This window comes from Ahaetulla prasina, chromosome 5 (genome assembly GCF_028640845.1).
Source record: "Ahaetulla prasina isolate Xishuangbanna chromosome 5, ASM2864084v1, whole genome shotgun sequence".
In the NCBI taxonomy this organism is placed as follows: domain Eukaryota; kingdom Metazoa; phylum Chordata; class Lepidosauria; order Squamata; family Colubridae; genus Ahaetulla; species Ahaetulla prasina.
In genome coordinates, this window is record NC_080543.1 from 100,370,019 (window position 1) to 100,384,154 (window position 14,136).

The 14,136-nt window shown below is 36.2% G+C and overlaps 1 protein-coding gene across 1 annotated transcript in view; it reads left to right on the forward strand.

The window, feature by feature from the left end:
* GCC2 (GRIP and coiled-coil domain containing 2) overlaps positions 1–12,344 on the forward strand; it is a 35,345-nt gene extending 23,001 nt beyond the window's left edge. The window contains exons 21-23 of the mRNA XM_058185534.1: positions 6,258–6,397; positions 8,679–8,880; positions 9,525–12,344. Of these exons, the coding sequence (XP_058041517.1) occupies positions 6,258–6,397; positions 8,679–8,880; positions 9,525–9,595 (413 nt within the window). The 3' untranslated portion in view covers positions 9,596–12,344. The remainder of the gene's footprint in view (positions 1–6,257; positions 6,398–8,678; positions 8,881–9,524) is intronic.
* Positions 12,345–14,136: the final 1,792 nt, after the last annotated feature.

Consider the following 14,136-nt stretch of genomic DNA (forward strand, 5'->3'; position numbering starts at 1 on the left):
GGAAACATTGTGCTACAGTTAGAGATAGCAAAGAAGAGAACAAACTGCCATCTAAGTTTCATTTTGTGATAAAGTAACTTGTCTTACAAATCTCTGCTGTTCTTTCTTTTTTTATTGAAAGAGTTTTAAAAAACAAAAACATTTTTCCCCCTTTTTTCCCCCTCCCTCCCAAAAAAAAAACACAAAAAACCCTTCCCGCCTCCCCCCCCCCCGGCTTCCCGGGTCAATCACAAGGTATTGTTATACATAAACCAAGCATAGAATAAAATTTTCCCTTCCAATCCAAATAACCACATCCAAAGCTTTTCATCTCCCAACCCCTCCCATTACATAAAATAACTTTCTAATTATTCAAAGGCAATCTGATATTTCTTAATCTGATATCTGTTTTGTAGATAATCAATCCATTTTTCCATTCAATTAAATATTTTTCCTGCGTATTGTCTTTTAAAACGCTGAGATTTTAGCCATCTCAGCCAAATTAATAACTTTCAATATCCATTCTTCTATTGTAGGTATCTCTTCTTTCTTCCAGTATTGTCCAATCAACAGTCTTGCTGCTGTTATTAAATTCAGAATCAATTTAGTCTCAATCCCTGTACAATCCATTATAATTCCCAAAAGGAAAAATTGTGGCAGGAACTTTATCTTCTTCTTCAGTACATTTTGAATAATCCACCAAATTCTTATCCAAAAGACCTTAATTTTCTTGCAAGTCCACCAAATATGAAAATATGTAGCATCATCACAATCACACCTCCAACATTTCGCTTGGATATTAGGATACATACATGATAATTTTTTGGGATCTAAATGCCATCTATAAAACATCTTATAAAAATTTTCCTTAAATTCTGTGCTTGTGTAAACTTAACATTTCTAACCCAAATTTTCTCCCATGTTTCCAACATTATTGGTTCCTGAATATTCTGTGCCCATTTTATCATACAATCCTTTACCAAATCCTTTTCCGAATCTATTTCAAGCAACACATTATACAATCTCTTTATATGCTCCTGGGTCTGATTTCTAATTTGCTTTATTAAATTTTCCTCCTTTGCATTATACTAATTTTTTGATCTTCTTTCCATCTAGCACTTATTTGCCCATATTGAAACCAAGTATAATTCCTCCCTTCTTCATTTAATACCTGTAATGATTTTAATTGCAATCTACCTCCTTCAGCATACAAAAGTTCTTTATAAGTAATCATTTCCTGTTTCTGTTCTATATTTATATTCTCTATTGCATGCCTAGGGCTCGCCCATATAGGAATCTTGTAATCTAATTTATAGGAATATTTTTCCAGACCATAAAGAGCACTTCTCAACACATGATTCTTAAAAGCCCTATCCACTTTTTTCATAAAATAAGTACGCATGCCATCCATATAACAAGTCATAACCTTCTATATTCAAAATTCTTTCCTCTGTTAAGTTAAACCAGTCACTTATTACTGAAAGGGTTACTGCTTCATAATATAGTTTAAAGTTAGGCATTCTTAAACCACCTCTTTCCCGTGAGTCCTGTATTATTTTCATTTTAACCTCGCCTTTTTACCCTGCCATATAAATTTATTAATCCCAATCTGCCAATCTTCCAAATTTTTATCCTTTTTAATTATTGGTATCATCTGGAACAGAAACAAAATCTAGGTAACACATTCATTTTAATAGCAATCCTTCCCAATAGGGATAACTGCAATTTCTTCCAGCCACTCATATCATTCTGAACTTTTGCCATAGCAAGTCATAATTATTCTTATAAAGTTTCTTGTTCGATGAGCTAATATAGACCCTAAATATTTAACCTTTTTACTACCTCAAATCCTGTCATTTCCTCTAGTTTTTGTTTCTGTTGTATAGACATATTTTTAATTATCACTTTTGTTTTATTCTGATTTATTTTAAATCCTGATACCTTTCCATATTTATCAATTACTTCCAACAAAATCTACTTGAATTTATAGGATTCGTTAACGTAACCACTACATCATCTGCAAAAGCTCTAACTTTGTACTCATATTGTCTAATCTTAATTCCTCTATTTTCATTAATTCTCGTATTTTATCTAATAATGGTTCCAGAGTCAAAACAAACAATAATGGTGATAAGGGACATCCCTGTCTCGTTCCTTTCGCAATCTTAATAACTTCTGTCAAACTACCATTTACTATAATCTGTGCTGTTTGCTCTCCATAAATCGCTTTAATTATTCTAATAAAACAGTCTCCAAATTGCATTTTCTCTATTAATTTAAATAAAAAATCCCAATGCAATCGATCAAAGGCTTTCTCTGCATCCAAAAAAATAAGTGCCGCTGAAGTATTCTTCTTTTCCAAATATTCCAATATATTAATAATCTGTCTAACATTATTCCTCATCTGCCTCCCTTTTATAAAACCAGATTGATCAGTATGAATTCTTTGTTGTAAAACTAACATTAATCTATTTGCTATTATTTTTACAAAAATCTTATAATCATTATTTAAAAGTGAAATCGGCCTGTAGTTACCAGGTTTAGAGCAGTCTTGCTCCTCTTTTGGTATCAGTGAAATAAAAGATGTTTTCCATGACGGGGGTATTCCCACTCCTAATTGTATCTGATTAAATAATTCTTTAAGTGGGCCTAATATTTCATCCTGTGTTTTTTTATAATAAGTTGCTGTAAGACCATCTGTACCAGGGTTTTCCCATTTTAATTGTTTAATTGCCTCCACTATTTCTCCAGTAGCTATCGGCCGATTCAGCTCCTCCTCTGTTCTAATGTTAGAATATTAACCTTATAATCTTTCAAATAATCATAAATGTCCCTATTCAATATTTTGTCTTTTGCATATAGTGCAGTATAAAATTCTGAGAATGCCTTTTTATGTTTATCCTGTTGGTATATCTCTTTACCTTTATATTCTATTTTTTGTATGACACGTGCTTTCTGTTTCTTCCTTAAATTATATGCCAACCATCTCCCAGGTTTATTTGCATTACAAAAGGTATTATGTTTAGCATATTGTATATTCGTTGCCACCTGGTCTGCCATTAACATATTAAATTGACTCTGTAATATTTTTATAGCCTCTTTAAGTTTGTGATCTTGTGGGTTTTGAATTAATAACTGTTGCTTCCTTTGAATTTCTTCTTCCAAATACCTACGCTGCCTTTGTTTATTATTCCTTTGCCTGTTGTCCAAGTATATCAATATCCTCTAATAAACGCTTTGCTCGCCTCCCACACAGTTCCTATAGGTGTCCCTTTGTACATATTAAAATCAAAAAATTCTTTTAACTGTTTCTTACAATAAGTTACATTATCCTCATATCTAAACAGATTTTCATTCAACCTCCATGTTCTACCACCTTTTTTCCCTTGTAATAATTCCATCCATACTGGGCTATGGTCAGTTAAACACCTCGAAAATATCTTCGTTTTCTTCACCCTAGAAAGCAAGTCATTAGAAATTAAAATAAAATCAATACGTGAAAAAGATTGATGCCTATCAGAAAAAAAAGTAAAATCTCTCTCATCTGGATTCCGTAACCTCCATATATCTCTAAACTCAAAGTCTTCCATCATTTCAAAAAAGGATTTTGGTAATTTTGCATGTATAGGTATCTTCTTGGAGGAGGTTCTCTTATCCTTCTTGTATCAATTACTCCATTCCAGTCTCCTAATAAAATAAACGAACTATAATCCCAGAGGGTCAACCTCTCATGTAACATTTTGTAAAACTTTTCTTGTTGCTGATTAGGTGCATAAATACCTATCAACAAAGTCTTTTGCATCTATCACCAGTTCAATAGCAATAAATCTTCCTTGAATATCTGCCTCAATTAACTTAGCTGGTATATCCTTCCTGATATATACAACAATTCCATGCTTCTTTTCCAAAGCTGATGCAACAAAATGGTTACCCAATTTTGAATTAATTAAATATTTTTGGTCTGATAATTTTATATGTGTCTCTTGCAAACAAATCACATCATTTTTAAATTGTTTCAAGTAGTGAAATATTTTCCTTCTTTTCTGAGCTGAATTCAAGCCATTAACATTCCATGACAAGATTCTATTTGCCATTACTGGCCTCCTGAAGCTTTGAAGCAGACAACGGAAGCTCCTCCTCCGGTATCTTCCGTCTAGCTCCTCCCACAGCTTCCATACTGGGATCCTGACTTTTACTTTGAGACTGTTGCTCTTCTTTACGCTTAAGGGCTCCTCTTGTCACCCTTTGCTCTTGTGGTTCCTCTAATACTGGCAGCAATAAAGGCTCTTGGATCACCACGCCTTCTTGAGTCTCTTGAAGTTTTTCTATCACTTCTATTTCGACTTTCAAAACTGTAGAAAGAAAATCCTTTGCCTTTAAAACAGTGTCAATTCTATATCTCCTTCCTTGATAGAATACTGTCAGTCCAACTGGCACCTCCCATCTGAATTGAATCTGATGTTTTTTAAGTTCTTGTGTAAAAAAAGCAAATTCCTTCCTGTCTCTTAACATCTTTGAAGGAATCTCTTTCAACACCTTCAACTCCTGTTCTCCAATTTTTAAAGTTGTCTGATATGAAACTTGCAGAATTTGATTTCTCATAGTCCTTTTCACAAAATAAACCACAATGTCCCGAGGAAGCTTTCTCTGTCTTGCAATCCAGGAATTAACTCTATATATTTTATCAATTTGGTAAGCTACCTCTTGGGGTTCCACTTCAATAAATTCAGCCAATGCTTCTGATATAATTTTTCTTAAGTCTTCTCCTCGCTCTTCTTGCATACCACGAATTCTAAGAGCTCCTTCCATAAGTTTATATTGTAATATCACAACCTGATCTTCATTTTGATCCACTTTTTTCTGAACACCTTTCATTTTGTCTTCTAAATGCTTATTTGACTGAGAGATCTGTTGCATTTCCACTTCCAATACCTCAATTTTTTTACTCAGTCCTTGAACTGCCATAAGAATATCTTCTCTTATTTTTGCATTAAAATTCTCCATCATCTCTTTTTGCCTATCTTCAGAAAGTTTTAATTGTTCTTTCAATATTTCCTCAAGACTTGGTTCAGATCCCCTTCTTCCAGAAGGCTTTAAAGGTTTAGCTGCCATTCTGTCTTCAAAAGAATCAGGAATTCAAACTTAATAACTCTCCTTCCTCCTTTCAGTATAAAAACTCCGTTTGTAACAATCCACAAACAACGCTGCTTCATCGTACTAAAAATTTTACTTTCACTTTCAGACGCCATTTTAAAAGTCAATTAATCAAAGACAAAGAAAGGTTTCAAGTTTCAAAAGGAGTCGGTACTTGCCGTGTTGATTCTTCATCAAAGATCGAACGCTTGTGAAATTCCGTCTGCTTGGAATATCAATCAATTTAATAAGTCCTTTAGAGCAGAAGCGACATTCCCTCCTTTTCCTGATAAAAACAGGGCGTGCTGAAGTTGGAGGAGTGGAATTCGGTGGGGTCATAAATCCAGGAAAATTCGCTCTTGAGCAAACCCCTGTCAGACCTGCCACTCTTCCACAACTCTGATAACCTCTTTCACCCAGAGATTATGCTAAGCTCAGTGAACAGTGATTTTTTTTCTGTTTCACTGAGTTTTACAATCTTCTAACACGGAGTGCTCTGTTAGAGCACCCAGCAGGAGGGTGACGTCACTGGAGCCTGTTCTTAAATTGATGGTGCCAATTAATAGTAATCATAATTAATAGTAATAGTAATAGTGGCTCAGGCTGTAAGATAGCCTATTATTAAAACACAGCTGCTTGCAATTACTGCAGGCTCGAGTCCCACCAGGCCCAAGGTTGACTCAGCCTTCCATCCTTTATAAGGTAGGTAAAATGAGGACCCAGATTGTTGGGGGGGCAATAAGTTGACTTTCTAAATATACAAATAGAATGAGACTATTGCCTTACACAATGTAAGCCGCCCTGAGTCTTCGGAGAAGGGCGGGATATAAATGTAAATTTAAAAAAAATATCTAAATAGATGTAGAATTTTCATATATTATTTTTATAATGTTGACTAGTTGTGATTAATGTAAATTATGTAATACTTGGACAACTGATGACTGGCATTCTGAAGGTCATAAATTAAAAAGGGTTTGGTTTTGATATTGTTTGCACCAGTAAGAATGGAAATTTGGATTTTAATTTTTCAAGAAAATAAGTGTAAAATGTATACTATTTTTGGTTACAGCCATAAATTAGAATCCATATAGTGAAAAAAAATGTACTGAGCTAACCAGAAATTTGCTTTTTGTAAACAATTTTAGAACCTCCACAATGGGAAGCAGAACTCACAAAACAAGAGTTGGTCCAGAAGTTAAGTACAACATTAAAGAGTGCTGATCACTTAAGTGGATTGCTTCGTGAGTCAGAAGCAACCAATGTCATCCTAATGGAACAAATTAAGGTTAGTAGGCTTGTACTTACCATGCTCCAACTTAGATTTAAAGTATATGTGAATTTGATGGCATTTTGCTCTTATTTATACAACAATAATTCACACGCTCTACTATCATGCCATCCTTCATTTGACTCCTTGTAAGTAGTGATTCTCTTGTTAGAAGTTTTTGTCGGTTGGGCAAAAGTGGGGCACAGACAGGGGTGCTATTCAGCAGGTTCTGACAGGTTCTGGAAAATCGGTAGCAGAAATTTTGAGTAGTTCAGAGAACTGGCAAATACGACCTCTGGCTGGGGTGGGAATGGAGATTTTGCAATATCCTTCCCCCAGGAGTGGGGAGGGAATGGGGACTTCGCAGTATCCTTCGCCTGGAGTGGGGTAGGAAGGGAGATTTTGCACTATCCTTCCTCTGTCACGCCCACCAAGCCATGCCATGCCCACCAAGCCACGCCCATATAACCAATAGTTTAAAAAAATGAATTCCACAACTGGACACAGATAACTTGGTGGATGAATAAGCAAATAAAATACAGAAGGGATGGAAGAGGGAGGAGAAGTTGTCCATATCAGAGTTCTGAGCTGGACTCCTTAAATAATGTTTAGAATCCTTCAAGGTATTTAAAAAGGGATGAACATTAAATTTCTTAGGTTGGCAACATACAAAGCTTGAAAAAAATTTAAGGCACATGATTTGGTCCTGGTCTGTTATCCATTATGGTTTCAAATAATACATATGTTAAAAATAATTATGGTTCAGGTTTTCAATGTGATATGGAATTGTACTTATAAAATGTAGAGTTTGTCATCTGATAAAGAGCTTTGGCTGTATAGAGTCTGGAATATGGCAAGGGACAGGCAAGAGCACGAGTCAAAGCCAGGGGAGTGTAAGCCAAAACAAACAATTGTTCCTGACAAAGACAATTCCCCCAATTTCCATCCTCAACCCCTGGTCTCTCCAAGCATTTAAAGGGAGACATGCCATCCCCAGGACAGTCCCGGTTCCAGCTCCTCCTCAGAACCAGGTCATGACAGTTGTTTTGTTAAGGCTTAAAAAAGTGGTAGCAATTGCACTCATACACCTCCCCATAGTGCTTTACAGCCTTCTAAGCAGTTTGCCTTCAACAATCTGGCTGTTCTGTCCCCCCACCGCAGTCCGGGAGGCACGAGAAATGACTCAATTAGCCGGCAATTGAGTCCACGGCAGCTACCAGCTCTGGCAGCAACCCAGCGAGCGTCTGCCAAGGTTTTTCTGTTATCTTTCTTGATGCCGGCGTGTCAACCAGGAAGTCAGGAATAAACAGCACTTCAGCTCAAGTTCTCTCTAGGCAGTTTGATTTGTTCGTCACGAAGCAATATAGCAGCCCCTCCTGCTTTTATATCCTGTGGGGTGTGTCTCCATGACTCAGCACTTTCTAGGCCTGCCCCACCCTTGCTTCTGTTGTTCCCGCCTCTCTTGTCTACGAAACCTGGGATCTAACCAGGACTGATTGTCCTCAGCTGGGTCTGGAAGCATTTCCTGGGTGGGGGGAGATACAGGAGACGGAGGCCTCGTCACCTCTTCCACCTGGCCTGCCTCTGGCTCCTGGAGCTGAGCCAGGGAAGCCAGCCCTGCAGAAGGGAGCCCTGACGGCCCTTACCCCTCACTCTCTGAGTCACTCTCTGGCAGGGTGCCAGGCCCAGGGGTGGGGGCTGGAGCCATAAATTGGCTCCTCATTTTATTGGCCTCAGAAGAATGGAAGGCTGAGTCAACCTTGAGCTGGTCAGGATCAAACTCCTGTCCTGGCTGTGGGCAGAGTTAGCTGCAATACTGCATTCTAACCACTGTGCCACCACGGCTCCCATAGATACGCCATCTCCCCAACAACTCGAGTGGCTGGTTTATTTTCCCATCGGATGGGACACTAGAAATCAGAGGGAACATAGTACAATATTCCAAGTCCCTGGCAGATTTGAAGATTGTTGGTGTTCTCAGTTAATCTTTGCCTGACTGTGAATGAATTTATTATATGAGAAATCAGGAAATTGTGAGTTTTATTTCTTTTATCCTGAGACACATAGCTAATGATTAGGAATTGTGAGAAATCTATTCAGCAATACCTGAAAGACCACAAACTGACCCCATCTTCATTATTGCACTATATTTATCTTGGATCTTTTAACACGGAATACCTGCTTATATTGTTTTCAGGGCTATTTTTCTAATATAACTTGGCCTGATAAACTTTCTGCTTTCTTGTGTTCCTTCTGAGAAATATATTTCTTTGGATTTTGTTTTGTTTTTCATTCTCAGCTTCTTAAAAGTGAAATAAGGCGATTAGAAAGAAACCAGGAACGAGAGAAATCTGTTGCTAATCTGGAATATTTGAAGAATGTTCTATTGCAGTTTATATTTCTAAAATCAGGCAGTGAAAGACAGAGACTTCTTCCAGTAATAGACACCATGTTGCAACTAAGCCCAGAAGAAAAAGGAAAACTTGTTGCAATTGCTCAAGGTATGCCAGTCTGTTTTGCTACTAACATTGCTAATGGAAGGGACACATAGTAACATTCTTTTGAATATATCTGCAACTAATTCCAGGCATTGTTTTCCTGTATTTGACACTGTTGATAAAAGACTATTTAACAAAAGCAATGGTACAATCTAAACAAATGCTTCTAAGAAACCATTTGTGTCTACTTACGTTCAAATCATTCAAAACATTTAACTATAGAGTAATTTTCTTTCTCAATATTTTTTTAATTTATTCATTTTAAAAAAACATTGAGCAAAAGTGCCTTAACATCATTATCCAATCGATCTGTGTGGAACAAGCGACTGTCTGTTTCATGGCAGCTCCTTGTCATTTCTTGTTTAACTCTGCTGGATCTTCACAGCTCACAAAATCGATGCCTTTCAATTCAATATGTTAATCAGTAAAGATGATATCAGGTGCCTTCTGGTTTTTTGCTATCACAGATTAACGTAACTCTCCTACCATTGGTAATTACTGTGATTCTAATCAAACTAATCATCTCAAGTATGCAAATTAAAGGTATTGTGTCATTTACTAAAACATTGAATTGTGCTTTATGTCTTGTCATTTATATCTGGGGCTGGATATTTAAAACCAATATGGGTTGTGTTATGTTTTGTAAGGTGACGAAGAGACCCTGTCCCAAGCCTCTGGATGGGCATCATACTTACACAGCTGGTCCGGACTCCGATGAGTTTTCACTGTTTGGGTATTCAAAATCAGCAGCTACACTGGGAAGTATTTCAACCATAAAGAATGAAGCAACTCTTGTTTGGGGTTTTCCCACAACTGCCTCAGTTGTTTGTTTGTTTTTTGTTTCTTTTTAAGAAATAATAATATTCTAAATGAGACTTGTTGAAGGATGTGGAGTAATGTCTTGTAGTCTCAGTTTCTGACTCCCTTTTTAGGGCAAGTATGGAGATTTTCAGTGACTTCCCTCCTAGCAAGAGCTATCCTTTTCATTAATTGGTGAGACAATTTTGCATAACATACTTTGTGTGACTGTGTCATTCATCAAAATGAATCTGTAAGCTTTCACAGAGCAAAATTCTGTATGTTTGCAGATCCCTACCCCCCACCCCTGGGTTGGAATTTCTGACAGTAAATAGTAGCAGGCTTCCACAATCTGCTATCCTCCATTAGTAAATTCAATATAACTTCTAAAACTTTCAGCCTTGGAATTTTATATGTTGCAGTTTGAAACATTAAGAGGATATTAACTTTGGCTGAACTACCACTTGCATTCCTTCTTTTTATCTGCTAGGAGAAGTAGTATGATTCAGTTTGGTGATCTGTGGTAAGCCTATCATTGACAGAAAATGCTGACTACAGACTTCCTATGCTATTCAGAGCTTTATTTCTTTAGTACCCCAAACTAAAAAAAAGAAAGAGAAGATTTTGCTGAGCTTTAAAATGCTTTTTCTTCTGGAACTGAAAGCCAAATGTAAAAATAAAGTGAATGTCTTCTGCACATTCACTTTACTTTAACAGTAAGAAATTTCCCAAGCTTATTTAATGATTCTTTAGACTAATAATATACATCTTGTCTTGGGGCACTGCTTTGACAGATTATTGCATTTTCCATTCAATCACTACTTGAAAAAGACTAAGAGCAAACTTTTAAAAATCAAATTGAAAACAAATTGCATCATTTTAAAAAATCAGTTGGAAACTGCATTCTACTGTCATTCGAAGGAAACATTGATATATTGCTTATGTTAGTATATAAAGATAAAAAATGATATTTTGCTATGAATGATGAATCCAAAATATAATTGCTTGGGATTATCTAAATTGAATGTTAGCCAAAGAAAAAATATTGAAATGTAGTTTTTATAGGTTTGTCAAGATACCATTTTGTCACATCCAGATTTACCTTTGTGACTCTTGTTCTTTATCTGCATTCTACTTCAGAATTGGATCATTTTGGGTAATGTATACAAAAAAGATGCTGACATGCATAGAAGCTTGAATTTGGAGCTCACAAAATTTAAGATCCATTAATAATTGAAAATCCATTTATTTGAATAAATGTGATTGAAGCTGTTGAGGTGGGGGCAACTTATTGTTTACAGAATACATTGGTGTCTAGCTGTATGTGCCGTCAAAGAGGTTACTGTTAGAGTCCAGCACAAGACCAAGATGGGTTAAGAAACAATTATATTGTTGTCTATAGGGAAGAAACTGCTGATGCTATTGTGCCCTGTGTTGTCTGTGAATGAAATCTGACGTTTTGGAGATAACTCTTCTTGAGAGAAATGATTTAGTGCCTATTCACCACCTTTCTCCAATGAATATCCTGTATCTGAAAATAGTGTAATTATTATATGGAAGAAGAAATATTTAGTTATTAAGATATGACATTTTAATGGCAAGGCCATTTCAGAAATGCCTATTCAACAAAATATGTTGGTCGTCGTCAATTTTCATAAGACGCTCAGATATAAAAGTCAGGAGAAAATATCTCTCATCATTGAAGTATAACATGAGAATACAGCCCTTAGCTCTTCTGTCTAGTTCAACACATTTCTACCGTATGTTATAGAAGCTATCCAGTTCCACCATTCTGAAAATGTTTGGAAAGTGAGTTTAGTTTAAGCATATAAAACATTTCTCTTCAGTAATAATAATTTTGTGACATTTCTTGATCAAATCAGAAGTCTCTTTGCTTAGCCTTGATAGCACTGAGAGTAAGAGAGGGAAAATTAAGCATTGTGGCTGTTCAGATCCCAGCCTTTCTTCACAGGTGAGCCACACCTTTCGACATCCGGGTCTCCTCTGAATGTGTTGGAGGTCCTTTCGCAGAATTCTTAACCATTGTGGCCTCAAAGAATTGAAAGAGAATATCTGAGGAGCAATGAGTGGGGAAGGTTGCTTGAAATGTTAAAGTTTATGCTCATTGACCTCTAACACATTTAGAAGGGACCAGGATGATGAAAGTGGTGGCTGACTTGTGAAGAAAGGCTGGGATCTGAAGAGCCACAATGTCTCTTCTACTGTCAGTGCTATCAAAGCTAAGCAAAAATACTTCTGATATGATCAAGAAATGTCACACAATTATTACTACTGAAAAGAAACATTTTATATGCTTAAACTGAGCTCACTTTCCAAACATTTTCAGAATGGTGGAACTGGACAGCCACTATAACATGTGTTAGAATTGGTTGTGTCTCTTCCTTTTTAAAAAGTGTAAATTTCACAAGTCAATAATTTGACTTGTCCCCTATCATGTACATTACATGCTTAAACTGAGAAGGAAAATGTCTGGCCCATCATTAATAGTTTACTAATTCCAGAATTAGCATACCTGTAAACTTGCTACTGACTATTTCCTTATCTACACACTTATATTAATAGCTGTGACAATATGAAATTGTATTTTTGGTCATTTCAAATCCTTTTTTTAATAATTTCAGACTGTGAATAAATTATGCATATATCTTTGTTTATTACTTTTCATTTTCGGTTGTATGTTCAGTATATTAAAATACAAAATTTGTAAATGTAATTTATTATCCACATGCCTTAAATATATTTTACACTACAGAGAAAGATTTTGGGTAATGTGACAAGGCAGGGATTCCAAATTAAAATAATGGATGCAAAATGTGGTCTTTTGTAAAAGTTTATTGAGCTGCTATTTTTAAAGTATGTAAAGCTGTTTCTAGAAAAAGTTAAAGGCACAATCTTGTCCCAGGAGGGCATCCAAATGTTCACTGGATATAGTGAAACTCTGTCTTGGCAGAGAGAGAGAGAGAGAGAGAGAGAGAGAGAGAGAGAGAGAGAGAGATCTGTGACTATGGATGGTGCTGGGAGATGACAACATGTGTCATAACATGCAAATGACACATTGTACATGTAAGGGTCAGACATTACAGAGATAATTACTTAATCATGTCGTTTGTGTGCTGATGTAATGACAAAATCCTGTACATTATTTGGACATCATCGTGACTAGCATCATAGCCAGTGGCTACAACTATAGGTGAAGGTCTACTTCTATAAATCATCATCTCAATGGAGCAGATATTCCATTGACACCCTTCTTACAAGTTAGCATTCTGACAATGAAAAGAGAGAAGAGACATGTAGAGGACTTTGGAACAAAATCATCCTTGTTCTACCACAGTACAATTTGTGTGCTTATTTTTCCAAACACATATATAAACATTCTGTCATAACCAGTGCAAACCTGGTTATTTTTTAATATAAGATTTACACCACTGGATTTCCCTCCCCCTAATTTTATTGTATTTCCTTTAAAACTTACATAGTAATAGATCTGAGATTTGTGGATGGCTGAGAATTGACTAATTCTTATTTCATAAATATTATGGTTCATCTTTTCTAATTGGATTTTGTTTTGCAGAATATTGTATAGGTTAATTAAGTTTCATGACCAAACTGAAATACTGATGAGGATAGCCTTGTTTTCAAATCTGAATTTATTAACAATGCTGCAAATTACAAAAGGGAGCAGATATGATATCCAATGTACCGTACTTTCTTAAGGCCTAGCTACATGGGTATATTCCTGTCTGTACTGTATTCTTAGATAAATGTGGAGAAGCCTTGCTTTCTTGACCTTTCCAGTTTGGCTCATCTGTCACTGAAGTCTCTAAAGAGTCTTTCTGAGCTCTCTTTATGTGGGTTCTTTAGAAAACATTGTTGTATATATAGCCAAACTATTTGCCCATTAGCAAGATTATACCAGATGAAACATAATTTGAATGGATTTAAGCAACCAAGACAGAAAGGTGATGCCTCGGTGCTTTTTCTTAATTTAATTGTTAACTGTTTTGGATTAGCCTACACATGCATTTTCTATTTCCTGCTGAAGCAAAAGCATTCAACCTGGAATTGAATTGAATTGAATTGAATTTTTTATTGGCCAAGTGTGATTGGACACACAAAGAATCTTGTGTCCTTATCTTAGATTAAGAAGTGTCCTCTGAAGAAAATATGTTACACTTTCTGAGCTATTGCATAGTTTTAATATAGCAGCTTCCTATATACATATATTCTGGCTGATTTCTCCCCTATGAGTTTATCCTTTAGCTCAGAGGTTCCCAACCTGTAGGCTGTGGCCCACTAGTGAGCAGTGAGTGGTTTGAAACTGGGCTGTGGGAATGGCCAGCAAGCATGCATGTGTGCACGCACATTCTCACATGAGCAATGGGAGAGCGCATGCGCACAAGCTCTATTTGCATGTGCAGCAGGCGTGTGTGTATGCCC